This window comes from Phalacrocorax aristotelis, chromosome 3 (assembly GCF_949628215.1).
Source record: "Phalacrocorax aristotelis chromosome 3, bGulAri2.1, whole genome shotgun sequence".
NCBI classification, from domain to species: Eukaryota; Metazoa; Chordata; class Aves; order Suliformes; family Phalacrocoracidae; genus Phalacrocorax; species Phalacrocorax aristotelis.
Window position 1 is genome coordinate 115,500,586 of NC_134278.1, and position 22,159 is coordinate 115,522,744.

At 62.6% G+C, this 22,159-nt stretch overlaps 1 protein-coding gene across 11 annotated transcripts; it reads right to left on the reverse strand.

The window, feature by feature from the left end:
- Positions 1 to 264: 264 nt before the first annotated feature.
- LOC142055349 (uncharacterized) lies at positions 265 to 20,480 on the reverse strand. Of its 11 annotated transcripts, none has more exons than XR_012659905.1 (33): positions 19,753 to 20,480; positions 16,487 to 16,594; positions 14,946 to 15,101; positions 14,094 to 14,225; positions 13,786 to 13,977; positions 13,621 to 13,704; positions 13,351 to 13,469; positions 13,082 to 13,196; positions 12,736 to 12,807; positions 12,300 to 12,415; positions 11,977 to 12,121; positions 11,649 to 11,755; positions 11,454 to 11,535; positions 11,170 to 11,283; positions 10,961 to 11,092; positions 10,434 to 10,690; positions 10,109 to 10,232; positions 9,749 to 9,943; positions 9,285 to 9,440; positions 8,483 to 8,703; positions 7,974 to 8,151; positions 7,551 to 7,697; positions 6,923 to 7,321; positions 6,446 to 6,565; positions 4,251 to 5,277; positions 3,244 to 3,324; positions 2,928 to 3,014; positions 2,688 to 2,779; positions 2,393 to 2,478; positions 1,738 to 1,804; positions 1,461 to 1,624; positions 1,025 to 1,159; positions 265 to 831 (listed from the first exon to the last, which is right to left on the reverse strand). XR_012659905.1 is itself a non-coding variant. In XM_075089181.1 (33 exons), exons 1-33 carry the CDS (start codon positions 20,179 to 20,181, stop codon positions 596 to 598), a joined length of 6,336 nt encoding a protein of 2,111 aa, XP_074945282.1. In that variant the 5' UTR covers positions 20,182 to 20,472; the 3' UTR covers positions 265 to 595. The 11 variants fall into 11 exon arrangements, 10 of the variants coding, with proteins under 10 accessions (XP_074945282.1, XP_074945279.1, XP_074945280.1 ...); XM_075089181.1 differs by having other exon boundaries at positions 3,736 to 5,277; positions 9,749 to 9,889; positions 19,753 to 20,472; XM_075089178.1 differs by having other exon boundaries at positions 3,736 to 5,277; positions 19,753 to 20,470.
- Positions 20,481 to 22,159: the final 1,679 nt, after the last annotated feature.

Here is a 22,159-nt window from a genome sequence, read left to right on the forward strand (position 1 = left end):
CCGAATGCTGGCAGAAGGGAAAAGGGGCCCAGGTGCCCCATGGGATTAGGTGGGTTAGGTGCAGGCACGAAGGAACCACAGGAGAAAGTATCCTTGTGAAAGGTACCAGCTAGCTCAGGCTTCTCCCTGGGCAGGACTGAAACCCACTGCAGAGGCCTCTCCTCATCTGAAGCTTTCCCCACCCTCAGCAGGGACCACACCTTGCAGAGCCTCTCTCCTCTTGCACCGGGGTGTGCTGCTGGAGTAAGAAACTCCCAGACTAAGTGTCTGTTTGTTTTTTAATAAAAACAACCACCACCACCCCCCAGCTTGTGCTGCATGTCAGCAAGACGCCTAGGGAGCTGGCAGCACCCAGGGAGAGCACCCAGGGTATGGGCAGGAGGGGTGCCCAGTGCCGGGCTGAGGCCGGGGGCAGCGGTGGCTGGGGCACAGTGCAGCCCTGGGGCCAGCTGGAGTGGAGCCGCTTGCTGCAGCCTGTCTTGCCTGGGGAGGCAGTGGGCAGTGAGCTGGTGCTGGGAGCAGAGACTGGACCAGGATGGCACCTGAGAGGAGGATGAAGGGCAGGCTGGGGTTTTTCTCCCCCCTCAGCTAGGTCTCACTCCTTCTTCCCAAAGAACTTCTTGAAGACAGATTTGTTCTTGGGACGAGGAGGATTGGGGCTCTTCTCCCCCAGTGTGTCCCGTGGGCTCCCTGGCCGGGCCACAAAGGAGTGGCAGCGTGCCCGCGGCATGGCCGGAGTTTGCTCCCCAATGTACAGCGTGACAGAGTAGCTGCTCCCAGCCTCCACTGGCTCCTTGGGTACAGCCACCGGGGTGATCTTCTGGTAAGTGGCTGCAAAAGGGAGCAGTCAGCAGGGAGGGCAGGGTGCCAGCAGGTGCTGCCAGCCCCCCGAACCCTCCCAGCCCAGGGTGCAGGCATGTGGGACCAGGCAGGCGCTGCAGCTGCATCGCACCTGCCGAGGTGCCTGTGGGGATAGGGGCAGTGGTGCCACCTCCTGGCAGTGACAGTGAAACCAGGGCGGTACCTGAGGTGAAGGAGTAGGACCTCCTCTTGTTGGCCACCAGCCCGTAGTTGTCTTCTTGGCAGCTGTTGTCCCACAGCCCAGGGGACCCCCTGGGTGACCACTGCTGCTCCCTGTGCCTGGGACCACGAGCATCCTCTGAAGCAGGATAGAGACATGTCACAAGGCAAGGCTACCACAGAACACCCTGTGTCAGCCCCAAAGAGCACAGGGAAATGCATGGTTACCCCAGTATCCCAGGAAGTGAAGGAAAGTGACTAGTCCTTCCCCCAACCCCATTTGTGGGCAAGGGGCCCTGGGAGTCCTGGCCCAGAACCCACCGAGTTCAAGACTGACTGACAGCAGCCTCCAGCATCCCCCAGGCAGCTCCCTTGCACCTCTCTGGGCTGGGGAGAGGAGTCAGGGGGACAGCAGGAGCTCAGCCAGGCAGGAAAGTCACCTGCTGCTGCAACAGCCCCATCAGCCGGGCCATCCTGGCTGCCTAGAGGCTGCTGTGGCCGGGCACTTGAGCAGGGTAGCACCACGATCTCCTGGCTCTTGGTGGTCATGACCTGATGATGTCCCTGGAGGTGGGAGCTCCCAGGGCTGGGGACCTTGCTGAAACTGGAAAAGTATCAGAGGTTTAGTGAACCAGACTAGCTCACCGATGGCTTGCTGGAGCTGCACAGACCAGCAAGTATGGGAGAGAGCTGGCTGGCCAGATCCTGGTTACTCACCACCCAGCACCGCCGGTGCCCTCGACATGTTGTGCCGCTGCCTGGAAGTAATCCACTTCGGGGAAACCTGGGGGCACAGCAAACATCCTGCTGGGTGCTCGAGGCACACAGGACTCTCCTGTGGAGCCAGGCCCACCTCCAGCTGGCCGAGCTGCCCAGATGCCTGTGCTGCAGGGCTGGCCCCTTCAACCTCCTGCTGTAGTGCCTGCTCTTTGTCCTCCCAACCAGACTAGGATTTCATGGCAGGGCCTGAGCCCTCTCAGCTATGGAAACAGCAGCAGGAAGACCTCAGTATTACAGATCTCCTCGCCTGGAGGGCTGGCAAGGGCTTTCCAGGCCCTGCAGAGGAGGTGGAGGAAGACCGAGGTGTAATTATAATTTCCCTGACACTGGCTTTTTACTGCTGAGGCTCCACTGACGTCAGTTGTGCTATTCCTGATTTATAACTGTGTATGTGGTGTGAAAACAAACCCTCCAAATCCTGCCTGGAAGAGAACTGATGTTCCCAAGGCAGGTTAGGAGGATGCATAAATCAGACACAATGCTGTGCTGCTTCTTTTCTGACCCCCTGTGTATCAGAGGGCTCAGTAAAGGCTGCATGCTCGTGGTAGCTGCATATAGCTAGACCCCCGCTCCACCAGCAAGGGCCGCTCACCTGAGTTTTGCTGCAGTTTGGAGACCCATTCATTCATGAGGCTCTGGGAAGGGGCCCTCAGAAGGTACTCAGAGCCATCCCGCAGCCTGGGGGAGAGGGGAGAACAAGTCAGCAACAAGACATATATGGGTATAGATACCACAGCCCCCACCAGCCTGGGAAAGAAGAAAAGCAGGTGAGAAAGAAAGTAGGAAATCTTTATCCAGACACAGACCAAGCTGGCCCTGGCCAGCATGGACACATTAGGGAGGGCTATGGCTATGAGACCCCAGCTGCCCTGGGTTGGGTGACTCACTGTAGCCTGAAGCAGTTGGTCTTTTTGGTGTATTCAGCATCTGGGGTGCAGACTGCCCCGGAGAGGTTCAGGGGAAGGGCCACCACAGAGCTCTGTAGCACAGGGAACAGCAAGAGCAGCAGCTAGGTTAGCAGGTGCTGCCCTTCCCTGCCACAGGGTCAAGGACACCCCACCGCCAGCGCCCTGCGGTGCCCCCCTTGCTCCCGTGGCGCTGTGCCACCCGGCTCTCCCCCACCTCACCTTGAGGCTGTCCCTGCGGTCCTGGTAGAAGCACAGCGTCTGCCTCATCAGCACAGCGTGGAAGAGGCCCCAGGCACGGCAGTTGGCCTGTGGGATGCAAGCAGGGGACAGCTCTGATGCCAACGGATTTGGGAGAAGACAAGCAGTCCCCTGACACTCAAAATGTTCCCAGCCACAGTGGGCTCTGCCCTCACAGCATGGCCAGCAGCACTACAATGGCAGTGCCAGAAGCATCCCTGGCTTCGCTCCTGCTGCAAAACCTGGACCCACATCCCAGCATGCCAGTCCCGAAGGAGCCCTGCAGCCATGCCCATACCTTCCTTCCTCCTGTCTGCAACACATGCTTCCTTTCCAGTGTCCCCTCCATCATCTGAAACTCCATTTTACTGGGGGGGGCCTGCAAGGGGACAGGGAGTGAGTGAAGCAGCACCGGGGCCGGTGGTGCCAGCTCAGCCCCTGGGCATGCAGGGTCCATTTAACCCATCCCTGACTGGCAATGCCAGTGTGGGAATGGGACAACGGGAACAATTTTCTGGCCTGGGCAGGGGCTGGGCTGCTTGTAGGTTTTGGGGTAAAGTGCTGCTTTGCTAAGGCTGAAGGCTGGTGGGGCAGTGCTATGCTGCAGTGACCCCCAGATTCAGCACCTAGGTCTTCTCCATCCCTGCAGATGGAGCAAAGGGGCCACCCGAGTCAGGGAGGCCCCAAACACAGGTAATATTTGCTGGAGCAGGTAACCCTGCTGCTGCCTGGGGTGACCCCTGACCCCCTGCCTGACCCTGAGGGAGAGCCCCTTGCCCACAGCTCTCACCTTGCTACTTTCTCTCTCCTCTTTCCCATGCCTCCGCTGATCCCATGCGCCTGGGCTGTCCAAGGGGGCTGCGGACATTGGCTCCTCCGTGCGGGGGGATGCCCCGTGCCTGCTTAGGCTGCCACCACTGCTGTGCCCCACGCTGGGGCTCTTCTCTCCCACTGGGCTGTGGAGGAGCCGGGCGGCGGCAGGAAGTGTGAACTTGGCCACCAGCATGTTGTTGGCCGCCGAGACAACTAGGGGCCCGCTGGTGGTGGTGTTGGGGCTGGGTTGGCTGCCTGCCCTGCTCCCTGGCCCATGGCGGGCACGGCTGCCTGCTGGTGGGCTAGGTGCCCGCCACTCACCCACCCCATCCCAAATGGCCTGGAGCTCCTCCTCCTCTTCCTCAAACTGCCCATGGGCAGGGTGGCAAGCATCGCTGGCACCTGACACAGGGCTGGGGGGCTGGGGGGACCCCAGCGCCCACTCGAAGACAGAGAGCTGCATGGGGGCAGTGGGGGAAGCTGGGGACCCACCGGGCTGGCTGCTGCCAGCTGGCTGCTGTGTGCGGGCAGTGCTGGGGGCAGCTCCTGCCCTGCTTGGGATGCCAGCTGGGGATGGCCTGGGTTCCAGCCGAGCAGCGTCGTGATGCCTGGCCCTGCCGCTGGTGCCAGGGCTGCTGTCCTGGCCCAGCCGGATGGCCAGCTCATCCCCCTCCCGGCCAACCTGCTTATGCAGCATGCCAACACGGGCTGGCCGGCTTGCCCTGAAGTCCAGGAGGTCTTCACCAACACTGCCAGGGTGCCGAGGGCTCCAGTGCTCCTCCCCAGTATGGCATGCCTTTTGCTGGCTGTAGCTGGGGTTGAAGCTCACCTCTTCAAACCACGTTCCTTGCTCGCTCTTGGGGTACGTCCCCAGCTGCTTGCCAGGCCCCTGGGGACTGTGCCCATCCACATCTGCCTCCTCCTGCCATCCAGTCCCATGCATGCCTGTGGGTTCCCATGGCCTCAGCCCCCTACCCTGCCTCTGCTCCTGCTCCTCTGCCTCCTCCTGCTGCACCACAGCCCCTTGGTGGCACCCCAGGACCGCTGCATCCCGGGGCAGCTCCAGGCTGAGCACAGAGCCCAGGGCAAGGTGGGGGCACGTGGTTTTCAGGTCAGGGAGGCAGGGGTCCCGGGGGGCCGCCCCACACTCTGCATCGATGTCCCGCACCAGCGGGTTCCTGACATAGAGCAGCAGCTCCCCGAGCTGGGGGCCAGCAGCGGGCGCCCCTGGCCCCCCCTTCCTCCGGCCGCACTTCTGCGGCCACGTGTTGCTGGGGCCATGGTGCTCCTCAGGTGCAGGCTGCAGGGAGCTGGCACCCATGATGCCCTGCAGTGTCAGCAGCCGGGCCTGCTCAGCCCTCGCCTGCTCCCGCCGCTGCAGGCTGTTGAAGAGGGAGCCGGCCCCAGCCTTGGGCAGGGTGTGGGAGGCAGCTGATGTCCCGCCACTGCATGCCAGAGGGTGACGGGCAACAGTGGGCAGCCGCTTCACGCTGGGGGCCTTCCCAGCCTCCATCTGCACCTGGAGACACAGAAACAGAGAGAGGAGTGACCCCCATGGCCAGAGCTTCCACCACCCTGCACTGACTGCCCCTGCTCCCTGCTGCGCCTGGGCAAGCAGTAAGCCTGGGGGGGCAGGACAGCTGAAAACGCTCGTCAGTGGCACATGCAGAGCTGGGAGCAGCTCGGCTTCACCTCACCTCAGCCCCCCACGGGCTGCTCCCACCTCAGCGCGCACAGGGAAGAGACAGGCAGGGGAACCTCCGCCCATGATGGACTACCCCAGGTACGGCGCAGCAGGGGGTGCCTGTGCCATATGGCTCTCCCCCCACTCCCTGCACCACTGCCCTCCAAGCCACCATTTTTGGGTGGCTATGGAGACAGCAGTCACTGCTGCCTGTCCCTGCCACCCCTGCATGCCCCCAGGCAGCAGAGCAGGCGAATGCAAGGGCAGGGGCTGAGCATAGCTCCTTCCCCTTCCCTTCCTGCAGGCCCTCTCTCCAGCCTAGCTGCAGCCCCTCTCCTGGGTTTCTGGGGCCACAAGGATTAATGCGAAGGGCTTTGCCTGCAGGACCCAGAGGAGCATCTCCCTTTAGGCTGGAAGGAGCCCCTTACCCCCAAAACCATCCTGGTAGCCTGGCAGCCCCTCACCCTGCCTCAAGCCTTCTGGCTTCTCAGGCCCCCTGCCACCTCCCTTGGGATGCCCAGCAGGGAGCCCACCCATGGCTGCCCTCAGGGCTCCTTGCACACAGCACTTTGTGCAGGGCCTAGAGCAATGAATGGATGGAAGCCCTGGCAAAATGCTGAGCCCCCAGCCCAGGGGTTACAAGCCATGCACCCTGGAGCATGCCCCCCCCAACACATGCACCCTCACATGGCCCCATGCAGCTTGTCCCCCTTCAGTTGGCTGCATGAGGGACTGCCGCTGTCCCCCAGCAACAGCTTACCGTGCCACCTGCGACAACAAAACCACTTACCCGGGGGGCCAAACTGCAGCCAGCCCCATCCAAGCCCCCTCCTTGCATGCCCCAGCACCCACACTCTGGAGCCCATGGCACTGGGAGGGTTTCCCCTCTCCCAGGGGACCACCACCGGCAGGGCACGGTGGCACAGCCAGGCGGGTCAGTAGCAGGCGGGTTCACGCCATGCAGCCACTCTGCCCGGCATGCAGCCTCCCCCGGGGACGTTACCTCTTCCACCAGCTGGCGAGGCGGCTTTCTCTTTCTCTTTAAACTACCCCAAGTGTTTCCTAAAAGCCCCTGGCAACGCTTCCAAAAGGTTTTACAGCCTGAGGGTTTAGTGGTGGGGAGCTGAGCAGGGGGAAAAGAGAGACACAGAGAAAGTTGAGGGCACAGTGGGTGAGGAGACACAGCAGCAGAGCGCAGGCAAAGGGGGTGGCACAAACTGGTCCTCAGCCCTCGGGCATCTCTTGGCATCAGCACAGCCAAAGGTCCCTCTACTGAGACTGACACAGCCCAACAGCTCTCTTGGAAACGGCCCAGGGAGTCCCAGCGTGGGTGCCATGCTGCAGCCCTCAAAGCCTCCTGGTCTGCATGGGGGCACAGCTCCAGGGAGCTTCCCTGGCTGCACAGCAGTGGCTGGCCCTGGGATGGGCGCTGGGTGCTCATCCATGGTTCTGCCAAAGCTGCCTACCGTCCCCCACATACCATCCGCAGCGCCTCCTCCCCCGGCTGCTCACTGCTGGCCGCTGGCTGTGCCGCCTTCTTCTCGCCCTTCTTGCTGATGCTGAGGATGAGGTTGACTGTCCCCCCCAGCCTGCTGGGGCCTCGTGGTGGCAGAAGCAGCGTGGAGGTCTCAGCGGGATCCCAGGCGACAGCCTCCTCGGGGGGTCCCACACTGTGGGGTGTTGAGCTGCTGGGCTCCCCCCAGCTCCGCTCCGCTTCTGATGGGGCATCTAAGAGGGGTGATGCCAGTGGGGAGATGGCCGTTCCCACCGGCAGCCATGGCTCTGATCTTTGCATGGGCTTGAGGAGGGAGCAGGGCGTGAACTCCGCTGGGCTGTGGATGCTCTCCAGCTGGGGCTGAGCACATGGGGCACCCTGCTCCTGGGATGCGAGACAAGAGAGGGAACATGGAGGAATGGTTGCCAGGGCCTGCCACTTTCTCAGGACAATCTTCCCTTTGCCCTCCTTGAACCGCAGGGAGTCCCAGAGGTATTAGCACACATTTCTCCCCTACTTCCGCACTGCCCGCTCTGTCCAGTGCCTCTGCTACTACCCTCAGCCTCGAGGCTGATCCTGTTCCCCAACAGTCTCAACATGGCTGAGTACTCACTTGGCCGGTGGGGGACGTGCCTGAGGGGCTCTCCAGGTCCCTTCTGTCCTCCTGCTTGCTCCCTGGGTCCCGCTGGTGCCTCTGTGCTCGCCAGCGCACCAGCACCCAACCCAGCATGCTCTGCAGCTCCTCCAAGCGCTCCTTTATCTGAGGGGAGGAGAGATGCTGGGCAGCCTGCAAGGACCCCCGGCCTAGGGACACTGGCCCTACCAGGACACTTGACTACGGAGCAGTCTAGGAGGTTTTGGGGAGCGGGATACAGGCTGTCACATCACCTCAAGTCCCAGCACCCATTGTGGGTGAAACCCCTTCCTGCCCTGAGCAGCCCTGGGGAGAGCACCTTGCTCTCTCCTCCAGGACTGTCCCCAGAGGGTTTTAGGGGGTGCTGAGGGTTTCCCCCAACCCCATTTCCCCTGTTCTTACTGTTGCACTCAGGTAGTGCTCCTCAGACACCAGCTGCTGCCCCGATGCTGCAAGCACCTCAAATTCCTTGAGCTTCCCTTCAATCCTCCTCTCCAGCTCCTCACATGGAGTCTCTGGGAGGCCATGGCCACTTGGGCTTTCAGAGAAGATCTGAGCCCGCGTGTCCTCTGTCCAGGAGCTGCGGGCACATGAAAGACAGGATGAGGAGCGACCCAGCACCTCCTCAGCCCTGCAAGCGCCACGGAAGCCATTCCCATGCTCAGGGATAGCTGGAAGCAGCTCACTGGATTAGAGGCAAATCTAGTGGGGCAGGGCAAGATGCCATGGGACTGCCCCACAGCAGGCAGCCCTGGCGCAGCCCTTTTTTCCAGGCTCCCCATGGTCTTGCCCAGCTACAGCTCTGGCACTGCCCACATACTTGCCAGCAGCCCACGCTCCGGCAATGCCATGCTCTCACCAGCTCCCCCACAACCACTGCAGAGGCAACCCGACAGCTCATTGCCACTTACATCATGGCTAAGTAATCCTTGAAGAACTGCCGCAGCTGGTCAGCCTGCTGCACGTGGGCCCGGGTCTCCTGCAGCAGCTCCTGCAGCCCTGCCCAGGCCCACAGCGTCTTCTGCACCTCCCGGCTGACAGGGCACAGCCGGGCAGGGCAGAGCTCTTGCAAGCGGGCAGCTGCCCTCTCCAGCTCTTCCAGCTGCCTCTGCAGGGTCTCTGACACCACACGCTAAAGATCGCAAGGCAGAAAAAGTTTAGGATGTGTCCAATCCCTCTGCACCCAGGCTGGACTCCCCTGTGTTCTAGGATGCAGGGACGGAGGGGAGGATGCAGGGACGGAGGGGAGGATGCAGGGACGGAGGGGAGGATGCAGGGACGGAGGGGAGGATGCAGGGACGGAGGGGAGGATGCAGGGACGGAGGGGAGGATGCAGGGACGGAGGCTGCAGTAAGCAGGCAGAGCCACCCTCAGTGGGGAGGATGGGCAGAGTGGAGGGCTGCCTGGTCTCCCCACTCTGCTCGCGTGAGTCACCTCCCCGCTGGTGGGAAGATGAGCGAGGTGCTGGCAGCCAGGCACTGGCACTTGGAAGCTGATGCAAGCTCTCTCCCTTTGCCTGGCCCACGCTTGCAAAGAGGAGTGGAGTGGGGCAGGGCTCGCTCCGCTGGAAAATTCCAGCCCGACCTGACACGGCTTGCCAAGGCTTACGACACCTGGGCCCCCAGGGGCCAGCACCTCCCTGGGATGACCCTAGCCAGCTGGGACACCTCCTCACCATGGGCACGGCCAGACATGGTGCTCCCTGGGTCTCACCTCCATCTCCTGCTGCCGGCTCAGCAAGCCCTGCAGCTCCTGGAGGTCCTTCTCGCTCTTCACTGTGGTGAAGCTGCTCTCTGCTTGGGCAGTGTCACGAGCCAGTGCCTCAGCTCTGCATCGAAGGGCCTCCAGCTGCGAGGACACTTCTGCCACCTGAATGCATGTTGGGGGGGAAGAGAGACGAGCCCCAGTATGGGACCCCACGTGCCACCACTTGCCCCATGGCCCCAGTCCACCTCAGCCTGGGGGCACCCTGCCATGCACCTGCAAAATGGCAGGGAGCACCAGCCATGGTAGGGACAGGGATACCAGCCTCGCACAGTGCAGTCCCCATGTATCCCAACACCCTTGTGTCCCACCGGGACCAGCCGAGGCACATGCCCTGTCCCAACTAGCCAGCATGTCCAGCTGCAGGTGGACCACACAGCTGCATCCCCAGCGCCCGTGCCTGCATTCCTTACCAGGCGCTCCAGGCTCTCCGTCTCCGCTGCCACCTCCATGACCCGCTCCCGCTCCTTTGCTGCATCATTCAGCATCTCCACAGCCTCCTGCAGCTCTCCCAAGGGGAGGCTCATGTCCTCGTTGCTCAGCAGCTGCCTGGCCTGGGCCGAGGGCAGGGGAAAAGACCCTGGCGAGCCGCAACACCCGCTCCCTGGCTGAAGCCAACAGAAACGCTGGGCATGAGGGAGATTGGGAGTGACCCCCGAGGCAGCTGGACCAGAGGGGAGCACCCAAAGGGTCCCCCTGCCAGCCACAGACCAACCCTTGGGCCAGTCCCAGCTGCTGGGCGATCCTGAGGGACACCTGGCCCTGCTGCTCACCGCTGCAGGTCCCTGCTGGCTCCGCGCCTCCTCCTTTTGCAGATCCTGCAGGAACTCAGACAGCACCAGGGAGTCACGCAGGTCTGCCACCCGGCGCCACAGGGCTGCCTGCACGCGTGCCAACCTGTAGGGGCAGCTGCCTGTCATATGTGCCTGCACCCTCCACACCTCCTCAGGGCGAGCATCCTCCTCACCACACCTCCTCTGTGCAAGCATCTTTCTCTCCACACCTCCTCAGGTGCCTCCTCACACCTCCTCGGGGTGAGCATCCTCCTCCCTGCTCACCCCGGGGACCAAAGAGGAGGAATCTTCCCCCAGGACTCACTTCTCTTCCACCATCTCCACCTTCCTCTGCATCTTCCTTGCCCCCTCATGCTCGGCAGGTGGCTCGCCCACTGCCTCTTCCCTCAGTGCCTGGAGCTTGAGGCTGCATAGTAGGAGCTGCTTCTCCAGCTGGCCTGTCTCCTCCAGATCCTTGCGCAGCTCCGCTGGGCTTCTCATGGTGGCTGGCTCTGAGAGTGACCCAGCCACAGCTTGCAGCCACTGCTCAGCCCGGTCCAGCTCCCCCACCAGCCTCAGTGCCTGTGGGGAGAGCGAGTAGCCCATCAGCCTAGCTCTGAGCCACCTAGGACGGGCAGGAGCTCACACCGCCACCCCACTGTGGGCACCCAGGGCCCTGACAGCTCAGGCAGCACAGCTGGAGCAGTGCATGGGCTGCGAGGCCAGCTGGAGATGTTGATGCCAACACTGCAGGTCCCTTCCCCGTGGGTGCTGGTGTCACTTGCTGAGCCCCAGCAAGTTGCTGCGACTGGGGCACGCCCCTGTGCCCACCCCAGCCCTGCCTCCACATACCTTATCAATTTCCTGCAGCACGGCACCGTTCTCCTGGTGCTTTCTGTGCAGGTCCTCCCACAGCTCCCCCAGCTCCCGCAGCATGGCTTCCACCTGTGGGCTCCCCGGGGACCCTCCCGGTGCCGGCCCCTCCTGGGAGGCAGGGAGGGTGGTTAGGACAGGCCCTGCCTACTGTACCCCTGCCCGACTCCACACCCAGAGGGGCTCACCAGGAGCACAGCCCTAGCACTGGAGCTGGGATCCAGGGGCTCCCGCTGCGTCCGTGCTGCCTCCAGGCTCTCCACATCCCCGGGACCCATGCTCTCCTTGTGCAGGGACACAGTCTAGCAAGGAGCAGGGAGACATGGTGCATTAGTGCTCAGTCCAGGGATGGGCGTGAGGGCACAAGCATGCATGCCTATGAGCAGTGGGATGGGGTCAGGGAAGGAGTCCCCCTTGACACTAGCTCCCCTGGCCAGGCTGGGAGCAAAGGGTGCTCCTGGAAAGACATTACTGCATTCATTGCTTGACGCACGTCCTGCACCTGGGTCTCCAGCTGCCGTGTCCCCCACTCAGCCTCTGCCTCTCTCCTCCTCCTGCAGAGAGGCAGACAGTCAGGACTGCCATTGCCCCACTTGCACAGTGGACCCCTATCCCTGTCCCCTCCAACTCCATCCAACTCCCCACAGCCACCTCCTCTAGCTGGTACCTTTTGCTGTCCCCGCCACGAGAGGGCTGCCCCACTGCTATGGAGCCAGGGATGATCTCCTCCCCTCTCTCGTGCTCCACCATCTTCCCCAGCACGTCCTTCAGCACCTACAACACAAAGGCTCCCATTCCTCCCTTGCCAACCTAAAGTGTGCATTGCTTTGCCCCAAGCCTCGGACTTAACACCTTCCATAAGCCAAGGGGGTAGGTCACAGGTGTGCTCAGCTCTGGCTTTGCCCAACACCTGAAACCCTTTCCCACATGCTCCCTCAACTTCCCAAGGTGGAGGCACTGGAGATGCCTGGAGGAAAGCAGATGCCTGTGCTCACCATGCTCCCGGGGCCTCTTGTCCGTTTGTCTCCTGCTTCCTTCCCCACAGCTCCACGCACACTATCATCTCGTTGGGACTCAGCACTCGGAGCCACAGTGTTGCCCCCTGGGGAATTGCTCACCAGTACTGGAGACTTCTCTGTCCTGGGAAAGGGGCGCAAGGGAGGCCCAGGGGAGCAGAGGATGAAGACAGACCTTAAGTGGAGCTGGTGCGCCAGTGACAGCCTGCCAGGGGCTAACCCAGGTCTTTCCCCAAGCTTCTGGCTCCAGCACTGCAGGGTCAGGGTTGGGGCCCTGGGGCTCCTGCCTGGCTGTGCCCTACCTCAGCGACTGCTGAAGCAGTGCCCAGCTCTCCTTGACATCTCGATGCTTGGGGGCAACTTGGGCTGCCAGGCTGGGCTGCAGGCTGAGGAGCTGGGACACGGTCACATCGAGCATCTGGAGGAAAAGGAGCAGCAGGGGAATGATGACAGGGCTGGCAAGGGACAAGCCACTGCAGCCGTGGTGTGAGTGCATGATGGCAACCCACCACCAGCCCTGTGGGAGCAGGAGAGGTGGTAGGTTACAAGCCCGGTCCCTGCTGCCCCTGGGGAGGCTCCCCTATTCATCACACAGCCCCGGTCACCCCACGCAGCCGTAGCGTGCCCACTGAGCCCCCAGGCCTGCCAGTGCCAGCACTGACCCAGGAAGGCCCACAAGTCCCCCTCTGCCAGGATGCTCCATGGGGCTCAGAGGACAAGGCAGAGCCTCACACTTACCATCACCTGGCTGGCTATGTCCCTGACGTCTCGGTCCCGGCCTGGCTCACCCACACTGCAGACATTCTTCTGCTGTAGGAGGAAGCTGCAGTCAGCAGTGGGAGGAGGACAGGGCCCTGCTCTCAGCTCCAGCAGAAAGGGACACTGCAAAGCTGAGCTTACTGCTTTGGCTCCCCATTTAACATCAAGCTCCATCCCCCCAGCTCTCCCCCTGAGCCCCAGACTGAGGGTGCTGGGACCACAGCAGCCCCCACACAGGAGACAAGGGCGAGGTACTGCCTACCCAGTTTCACTCTGGCCATGAAATAGCCTTGCACCAGGCTGACCCTGGCTCCAGTGCTGGTACCTTGGCATGGATGGCCCTGAGCAGGGTATCTGCTTGCTGGAGGAAGGCAGCTACCTCCAGGGCCAGCTGCAGAGCATCGTGGTGCTCCTTCAGGGTCCCCTGCAGTCGCAGCCACCTGCGTGGGTGGAAGGGGAGAGGTAAAGGGCAGCCTGTGCCCCTCTGGGAAGCCATTGCAGAGGTGGGGTGATGGGAGGCAGGCAGGAGGTTGGGGGGTCCTGCTTCCCAGCCTGTCGCCTCCCCCCTGCTCAGCCTGTGTGTCCTCCACTCACGCTTTGTTGAGGTGCTTGCGCCGGGCTGAGATGTTCCTGCTCTCACTTTTGCCTTGTTTCTCCAGTTTCTGGGCCAGACTGTTCAGCTCCTCGTGCAGACTCTGGAACTGCTGCTCCTCCTGGCCCAAGCAGAGAGACAGACATCGGTGTCCACCGGCCATCCCTCCTGCCCCCCTCCCAGGTACCTGCATCATACCCCAGCCTCAGGACTCCAGGGCTCGTGGGGTCTGGGGTTACTGGCATGCCAGTGGCCCCCCAGCAGCCTCTCACCTGCTTCAAGTCAAGGATGCGGCGGGTGAGCTGGATCTTGTCTGGGCTTTCCTGCAGGAGGGCTCCCAGGGAGGGCTTCTCCTCCTGGGCCAAGGGAGGGTGTGAGAAGGCAGGGGGGCAGCCAGGCTGTCCCTCTCCCTGAACCACACTCCCTGCAACCCACACCTTGTGTCTGATCCATGCCTCCAGCTGCTCAGCTTTCCTGTTGAAGTCCTGCAGGCTCCGCAGTCCCCCCAGGGCTTTGCTCTGGCTGGCGGCCGTCTGCTTCAAGAGCTGCCACTGGTCCCGCAGGGCCAGCAGCTGCCTCCGCACCCCTTCGGCACTGGGGCTCACCTGCCACATCAGCTGCTCGCCCATCTGCGGGGCCAAGGGTCCCACTCAGTGTCAGGGGCTCCCAGGTACCCACTCACTGCAAAGAGCCCAAGGACACGGGTGCTGCAGGGAATGGGAGCCGTGCCGCCGACCAGCCTCACCTGGTTGAGCTTTATCAGTGTGTTCTCAAAATCCTTCATGTCCCGCTGCAGGGTCTGAGCCACCTCCTCCCAGTCCTGGAGGTCGCAGCCATCCTTCAGGTCCCGCAGCTTGCCTCGCACCCAGCCCTCTGCCTGCAAGGTGGCAAGAGCCACATAGCTCGGCGCCTCTGCCAGAGCCCCAAGGACTTCAGGGACCCAAGCCCAAACGCCCCAGAGTCACAACAGGGACCAGAGGGCACCCTTTCAGCTGACAACCCATTTGCTCTAAGCAAGAACAGGCCAGCAAAGGGGCTCAAGATGGCGACACTGGTGATGGGGGTGGGAAGGTCAGTAGCGTCTTGCTTCTTTTCACATCTGCCTGCCCCAGCCTGGCAGGAAAAGCCAGGCAGGCCAGGCTGAGAGTCTCTGTGTGGGACATCTCTGCATGAAGCATCTCCTCTCCCTGCGCTTGGCTCCCCTGTGCAAGCACCCATGCACTCTCTCCAGCATGGTGTGGAAGCTGCCCTGCCCCCTGTCCCCCCCCTCCCCCCCGCATACACCATCCCCATTCCCACGCTGCTGGGAAGAGACAGGGGCTGGGAGGAGGAGAAGGAGGATGGGGGACGGGAGGAGCGTGCGCATGTGGGGAGGAAGCAGGACCTTGGTGCGGGCTGACCCCCTCTCCCTGGGGCCAACAGCCAGGGAGAGGCGGCCAAACATGATCTCATGCCACAACCATGGCTTTGCTCGGGGCCGGGACTTCAGCCCTCCCTGCTGCACACCCCACCCCGCAGCTCACATGAAGAGCTGCCGGTGGCCCCCCTGCCCTGCTCCCCATGCAGCCCCTCGGGCGGGCACCCCAGCTGGCCTCACCTGCAGCATCTCCCGGTTGAACTGGGCTACCAGAGGACTCAGGTCAAGGAGGGGGGACGGTCCCATGCTGCTTCGCCCAGCACATCTCGGTGCCGCTGTGGGCTCCTTGCCCTTGGGGCTCTCTTTCCGGGGTGATGAGGCCGGGGATCCTGCCAGCTGGGGTGGGCAGAGGTGGAGGGTCAGTGTGCCACCCCAGGGAGCTCTCTCCATCACCTCCCAGGAGTGTTTCAGAAACACAGATAAAGTATGCCAACCTGCCTCATACCCAATCCCACTGCTTCACTGATGTATTTGGGGTTCTCTCCCAGCACCCCAAGGCACAGCTCCCCTCCACGAAGGCTGCGCCAGTGGCTTTCACAGCCCTGGCAGGGTGTTGCCAGGCTGTCCCTCAGCCCTGGGTCGCTGCCAGCTGGCAGGCAGGCACCCAGCACCTGGGCTGGTCCCTGCACCCACTTTGGAGGTAGATGCGGCACTTGCTGCTGCTCCAGCCTGAGGCTGCGCATCCCTGTGACCGGCATGTGTGTCTGTGGCGTCCATTTGGTGTCATCCTAGTGGACACTGCCAGGGGATGGGATGGGATGGCCATGGGGCAGGTCCCCAATGAGTTCAGCCTGCCACTCCTTCAGGGACACTCAGAGACCCCCATCCCAAGTGAGGAGCAGTAGGGGACAGGAAGCACAGCATCTCTCCTGGGGCTCAGCCTTGCAGGCGGCTGGTGCTGACGAAATGCTGTCAGGGCTCCAGCTCTGCCAGGGGTGATGGCAAAGGTCAGCCAGCAAAAGCGCTGGCCCCCCTCCAAGCTCAGCCCTGGGCCCAGCTGCACACAGCCCAGGGGATGGCACAGCTGCCCGGGCACTTGATTCCCACCCTGCTGCCCAGGGACAAGGGCCTGACCATACACTAACTAGCAGCAAAAAGGAACCTGAGCATTTTCAGGAGACCTGAAGGCGCAGGGCTTGCTGCCTCCTCTCACCAGGCAAAAATTGCTGCCGGGGCCAACCCAGGGCTCCCTCACCAAGGGGGCTGAGTGCGAGCTACCCTGTGGGGTCCCAGCTGCCCCCGAGCCCACCAGGGCACAATCTCCTGGAAGCCTGTTGAGCAGCGGGTTTCAGGCAACTGTTCCAGGCTCTCTAAGCACTCTGGCACGTGCTGCCCCACTGACAGCATGGGAGTCGCTTTTCAAAGCCTTTCTGCCTAACCACAAGAACTAGAGAAATCCTCTGCCTTTTTTTTTTTTTTTTTAAATAGCAACCAAGATTCTCAGGCCCTCCTGCGACTCCAGGATCTTCAGTCTCTTGACATGGCCAGGGCTGGAGGAACCCATAATCCAGCTCCCTTGGAAGTGATAAAATCTCTGGGTGCTGGCCTGGGACCTATCCCCTTGCCCCGTCACTCCCAGCTTGTCCCCTTGCTCATTTAAAGCAGCAGGGCTCCATCCACATCCGTACCCCAGCAGACCACCAGCAGCTGCCCTCGTTTGCTCAGCCCCAAGCTGCGTCCCTGGCCCAGACCCTCTAAACGACAATGGCAGAGGGACATACCGCATAGAAGGGGGAATGTCTGTCCACTGGAGAGCAGAAACCACCAGTCCGGGGACTCCCGGCCTCCTGTGGCTCATCCTCCACATCTACTTCCTTCCTGAGGAAGACCTAGAGACAGGAAGGTGCAGCCGTGAGCCTGGAAGCGCTCAACTGTCACAGCAGCTGAGGGAATGGAGGAGCATGCGCCTGCCTCTCCCTGCCCTGGGCCAGAGGAAGCTGCCGGCAGTACCCAGACACCACTTGGCTGGACTCTTGCCCATCCCTCCTTATGCATCCAGGCCAGGCTCCTCCAGGCAGCATCTGCAGCTCCTGCCACATGTTCAGCAAGTAGCAAGAGCTCCTAAGCTTGCTTTGCTCAGCACCTTCTCCACTTTAGCTCCTTACACACACACTCTTTTTTTTTTCCCTTGAATTGACTCCAAAGCCAGCAGAAACCTATTCCATGGTCACCACCGGCCCCATGTCATCTAAGGGTGTTCAGGATCAGCCCCCCTGCCCATCTCCAGGACAGCAGGGCAAAGGTACAAGGGCACAGGAGGACCACAACCCCACCAGCATGAACCTGATGCCTGCCTCTCAGCTGCGATCCCTGATCTCAGCCTGTCTGGGAGGCAAGAGTTAAGGGGGTGGCTGACTCGCAGGGAAGGGCTCCCGTGGGATGGGGGCAAGGGTGGGAACAGGAGAAGCTGCAGGAAAGAAGTCCAGGAGCCACGGCCAGGCACAGAGAGGAAGTCCAGGATTAACTCCACGTTACCTTATCCTTAACAGAGCCTGGCCCCAGCAGGAGAGGTGCGTGGGATTGCTTGGATCATGCACAAGGGCAGTCACCCTCTTCTATGGATGGATCTTTTCTTGGGCCATCAGATATAGCAGGCCAATTTAGGGACCTCCCACTCCCTCCCCAGGACCACCTTGCTGTCTCTGTAGCAGCCATCGAAGCATGCACAGGACAGCACAAGGTGGTAGGCAACATGTCCTGCCCTGACACCCCCTCCCTGGTCTTCTCTCAGGCTGCAGCAAACAGGGCGGTAGATCAGCCAGAGCCGGACCCAGCCCACCAACGCTCAGACCACTCCAGAGTGGGGACGGTGTCCAAAGGCAACCAACCCAGGCAACTCCCTCACTGCACAGAAAGTGGCTTCCTACCATCTCTGGGGGACTGAAGAAGAGTCCTGACACAGATGGCATCCCCCAGTGCTACAGCTGCTGCCACCAGAAAGGCTCGGAACCCCACAAACAGCCTAACAACCCTATAACCCCTGGGAGACCGGCACCACTGGACCTTTCCAGGGGGCTGCGGAGCCTGGCTGGTGGCTGCAGAGGACAGAACACTGCACCATGCCATAGCATCCCATCCTGAGCAGGAAGAGCAGGCAGGGAGCGAGGCCGAGTCATGGCTCGGCAGGCACAGTGAGAGTTCAGTGTGTCTGGCAGAAGGGTGACAGCAGCTGCGGGAAGCACAGCTCTGAAGGAGGAGAAGGCACCCCTCTGCCCAACTGCGGGGCTGAGATGTTTGGATGCCCGATTAGGGAACAGCAGAGAGCTAAATATGAAGTGCTGACAGGGCATAAGACTTAATGAAGCCCCTCTTCTAGGCAGCAGCATCCCATGCTGGCTGCAGCCCATAAGCCCCCCATAGGGCTCAGCTGTGGGAGACAAGCCTGCAGGTGACACGGGAGCTTTATTTAAAGCCCTTGTCTCATGATCTGTCAGCCACAGGAAAACAGGGCTGCCGGCACAAGAATGACTTCATCCTTCCCGCAGAGCTGCTCCACCGGGACTGCCCCCCCCGCCCCGAGCTGGGTCCTCACTCTGGCAAAACAACACTCTTGCAGCAACCCAAGGCTGGGAGAAGGAGCCACACCTTCCTCAGTATCCGTGAGATGCTGTGCTAACCGCTCCACAGCAGGACCCCAGGCTTTGTGACATAAGCAAAGCCACACGTGAAACGAGTGCATCGGCCTCAGCTGCCTCCCCTGTGAGTGCTTCTTTCCCTCATTAAAAGCAAAATTAACGCAGCACATGCGCTTGCTGGATTCCTGTAGAAGAGTAGGTGCCAGTGACTTCCTACAGGCAAGATTAGCGAGGCCAGTCCCTCCCGGGTGCACTGTGCTTATGCTGGAGGAGTCCCCCATTCCTATAGGGCACAAGAGGAGGGCAGAGCTGGGGAGCACACCTGAGAAAGCCCTAACATGCCCGGCCCAGGGGAGAGTGTTCCCTTTGCTCCTCTGGCTGCTGTCCCACTTAATGCATGCTTTCCCCTGAGACTGGGCTCTCCCTCCCAAAGCTCCATCTTGCAGCCTGCCCCCCCCTTCCAGCTCCACCCCCCCAGGCTGGACAGGCAGGAGGGGCCGATACTGGCAGCCTCCAAGAGTCCCGCACCACACCACCATGCTGAGCACGTGTCCCTACCTTATATGAAAGAGGGGAGCCCTTGCGCCAATGCCCCTTGGGCTGCGCAGACTCGGGCTGCCCAGCAAGGAGCTGCCTGCATGCCGGCGGAAGCGGCAGCTCTTGTGAGGCCATGCCTGGCCTTTATTGGCAATGAAGACAAGGGTTTTGGCAGTAGGCTGCGTGACTCTCCCTAGCGCTATCCCGCCGGGAAACCAGCTGTTGCAGGTCAGGGTTAAATCCCAAGGAGTTCCTGCTTGCTCTTGCCAGTGATGGCGAGGTCTCTGAGCTGCCTTCTGCCCCATCCCAGCCACACATGAGGTCTCCTGGGCTCTGGCACTGATAGATTCAGACCTCCACGCCTGCTAGCACTAAAACTTGGAGGGCAGGGTGGCGGGAGCCCTGGGTCCTGTTCTTAGCCTTGTCCTGGCTCTGCCTAGCTGTGTGGCCCTTCATGAGTCACTTCCCTTCTCCCGGCCTCGGTTTCCCCTCCAGTAAACGGGAGAGCAAGTTCCCAGCTCCCCGCATACAATTGCATCATCGCGGGCATGCCAAGAGCTGAGCCCTCCAGCTTGGGCTCTGGGGCAGAACTCTTCTGGTTCGTCTTAGCCCCAGGGAAACGTCATCTCCAGCTCACCCACAAAGACCCCCTGGCCTGACGGTAGAGAGAAGTGCGTGGGGGGAGAGGCGGGAGGAGAAGCGGCTACCCCAGGAGCCCTGCAGCGAGCACTGCCTGGTGGGCTTGGGTACAAGACAGCAGGATCCCCTGCCGGGGCGCAGCCTCCCCAGGACCTACCCATCCCTTGGCAGCCAGGAACGGGGAACCGCAGGGAAGACGGGGAGAGAGCAGGGCGCAGGGTACGGGGAGCGCTTACCTTGAACTGAGTTTTCCCTGGCCTGCTGTTGTTGTTGTTGTGGTTCCTCTCGCCACCGGTCCCGGCAGGGTCCCCAGGTCCTCCTGCGTCCCCCGCGCCAGCCTCTCCGTGCCAGTTGGACAGGGTGATCTTCTTAATGGAGCGGGCGAGGGAGTTGCGGTTCAGCCGCTCCTCGTCGGTGCCCCCTTCCTCGCCGGGGCTGGGGCTGCGGGGCTGGCCCCCGGGGGCGGCGGGGCTGGCCCGGGCTTGGGCCAGGTAGAGGGAGATGCGCTCGTTGAGGCTGCGGCGGAGGCCGCGGTGGTTGTCCAGAGCGGAGGCGAGGGCGATGCCGGGGCAGGGGTCCCCGGGGAAGTCGGCGGCACACTTGGGCAGCGAGAGCTTGGTGCTGATGGTGAAGGGCTGCACCTTCCTCGCCGTGCTGCCGGACATCCTCGCCGTCCCCGTCGCCGGCGGCGGGCAGGGGGGCAGCCGGGGGGCCCGAGCCGGTCACCGTGGGGCGAGACAGCAGAGCGAGGCCCCCGCTGCCCGGGAGCGCCGGTGATGGAGACCGCCCGGGCGGCGCCGGCTCCTTCCCCGGGGCGGGCGGCGGCGGCGGCGGCGGGGCCGCCCCTTCCCTTCCCGCGGGGCCGCTCAGCGGGGCGGCCCCGCGGCGGGGGGCAGCGGAGCGGGGGGCGGCCCGGCTCCCATGGCCGGAGCGGCGAGGCGCGGGCGGCCGTCCGGCCTCGGCTGCCTGGGAGGACCCTCCGCCCCCGCCGGGGCGCGTCCCCTCCGCTGCCCGAGTCCCTCCTCCCGCGGCGGGCAGGGGAGGCGGGGGAGAGGCGCCGCGCCCTGCCCCGCCCCTGTCCTTCCCTTCCCTTCTTTCCCCGGCCGGCTTCAGTCGTCCACCTTCTTGCGCAGGTTGAGGAGGCAGAGCAGGCAGGTGAGCAGGGCCTGGCGGCTCTCCCGGGAGCGCAGCCGGCGCCCCAGGCGGCGGAGCGGCGGCAGGAGGCGCTTGCGGGCCAGCGGCAGCAGGCGGGCGAGCAGGGCGCGCAGCAGCGGGGCGGCCAGCGGCGGGGCGGGCATGCTGCCCCCCAGCCTACACCGTCAGACCCCGGCGCCCTCCGCTCCCCCCCAGCCGAGGTGCTTTGGCGGATCGGGGAGGGGGGTGCCCAGGAGCTCCTCAGGCTTCGGAGCTTCCGACCAGAGCGGAACGCGGGAGCCCGAGCGCCGTGCTCGGGGGTCTGTACCCCTCTGGGAGCGGGGGGCTGCTTGGGGGAGGGTCCGGGGAGAAACACTGGAGAGGACCGCTCTCCTTCCCACCTCTTCCCCTGGTCGCTCTTACCCTTCTTGGGATCCTTCCTGCTCGGGGACAGTGCTCTGCCCTTTCTGCCAGAGGAGCCTGTACTGCTCAGCTCCCCACACGTGGACCCGCCACCAGCCCCAAATAGCAGGAATGTCTCCACAGCAGGGGATAACAGAAGACTCAGCTGTCCATTTAAATGTCCCCTCCTCCCAGGCCAGACACATGCTCTCTGTAAGTGATACTGCACCTGAGCGCAGGACCCCATTTGTCGGGTTGGCAGTGCCGGGGGAAGAAGGGGGGCAAGGGAGGAACATCTGTGCACCACAGAAATGTGGGCTGTCAGGATGGGGTCCCGTTTCACTATAAGGTTTCGCCGAAGCCCCTGAGCAGGCAGCTGGGTCCAAAATATGCTTGCCTGTCATTCTCTGCCAGCGCCAGCAATTGCCACCCTGGTCCCACAAGGGCCAGGAATGCAGACCAGGCCATCCGCCAAGGAGAGCAGGCAAGGGATGCCCCAAGGCACAAAGCACAGAGGATTAGATGGGCACTCCCCTGGGGAGTGATCACAGCCAGAGCTGTGATGGGGCTCCACCCGGGGCTCCAGAGCAGGCTGGTAACCAGTGTCCCATGCTTTCCAGCTGTGCTCCCAAGCTGAGCTAACTTGGGGCAAGCAGCCAGGGCCGTGCAGACCAGGGGAGCCCAGGCTAGCCAGGGTGAGGGCATGGACAGGGAGGCCCATGGCTCATGTCTGTGCTCTTCCGCTTCCCTCCTGTGCCTAACCTTTGTTTTGCTCCTGGTGGCTGGCTGGCTTGCTTCATTTCCTCCCCTTGTTGTTCCCTTCAAAAACCCTGCCAAGGTCCTACTCCTGGCTCCTGCTCAAGCAGAATTTAGGAGAATGAACAGACACAGGGGACTGAAAGCTACTGCTATGTCTCCCAGCCTGCCTGATGCAAGCTGTCCCTTGCCCAGCGAGTCCCATCCAAGGGCGGTTAGTTCAGCCAGAGTGACCTTTCCCAGTCCTGCGGATTCCTCTCAGGGACCCGGCCGCGGCTGAGATGAGGAAAGCGGGCTGGCCGTGCCTCAGCGCACAGACACCATGGCCAAAACCAGAAACAGCTTGCCAGC

What these genes read in the sequence shown, in the direction of transcription:
- LOC142055349 (XM_075089178.1), bottom strand. Translation starts at nt 20,181, where the DNA reads ATGTCCGGCAGCACGGCGAGGAAGGTGCAGCCCTTCACCATCAGCACC. An exon ending in ACATAGCCAGCCAGGTGATG is followed by an intron (nt 12,416 to 12,735) that starts GTAAGTGTGAGG and finishes CTTTTCCTCCAG; the next exon opens with ATGCTCGATGTGACCGTGTC. An exon ending in AAGGATTACTTAGCCATGAT is followed by an intron (nt 8,152 to 8,482) that starts GTAAGTGGCAAT and finishes ATGTGCCCGCAG; the next exon opens with CTCCTGGACAGAGGACACGC.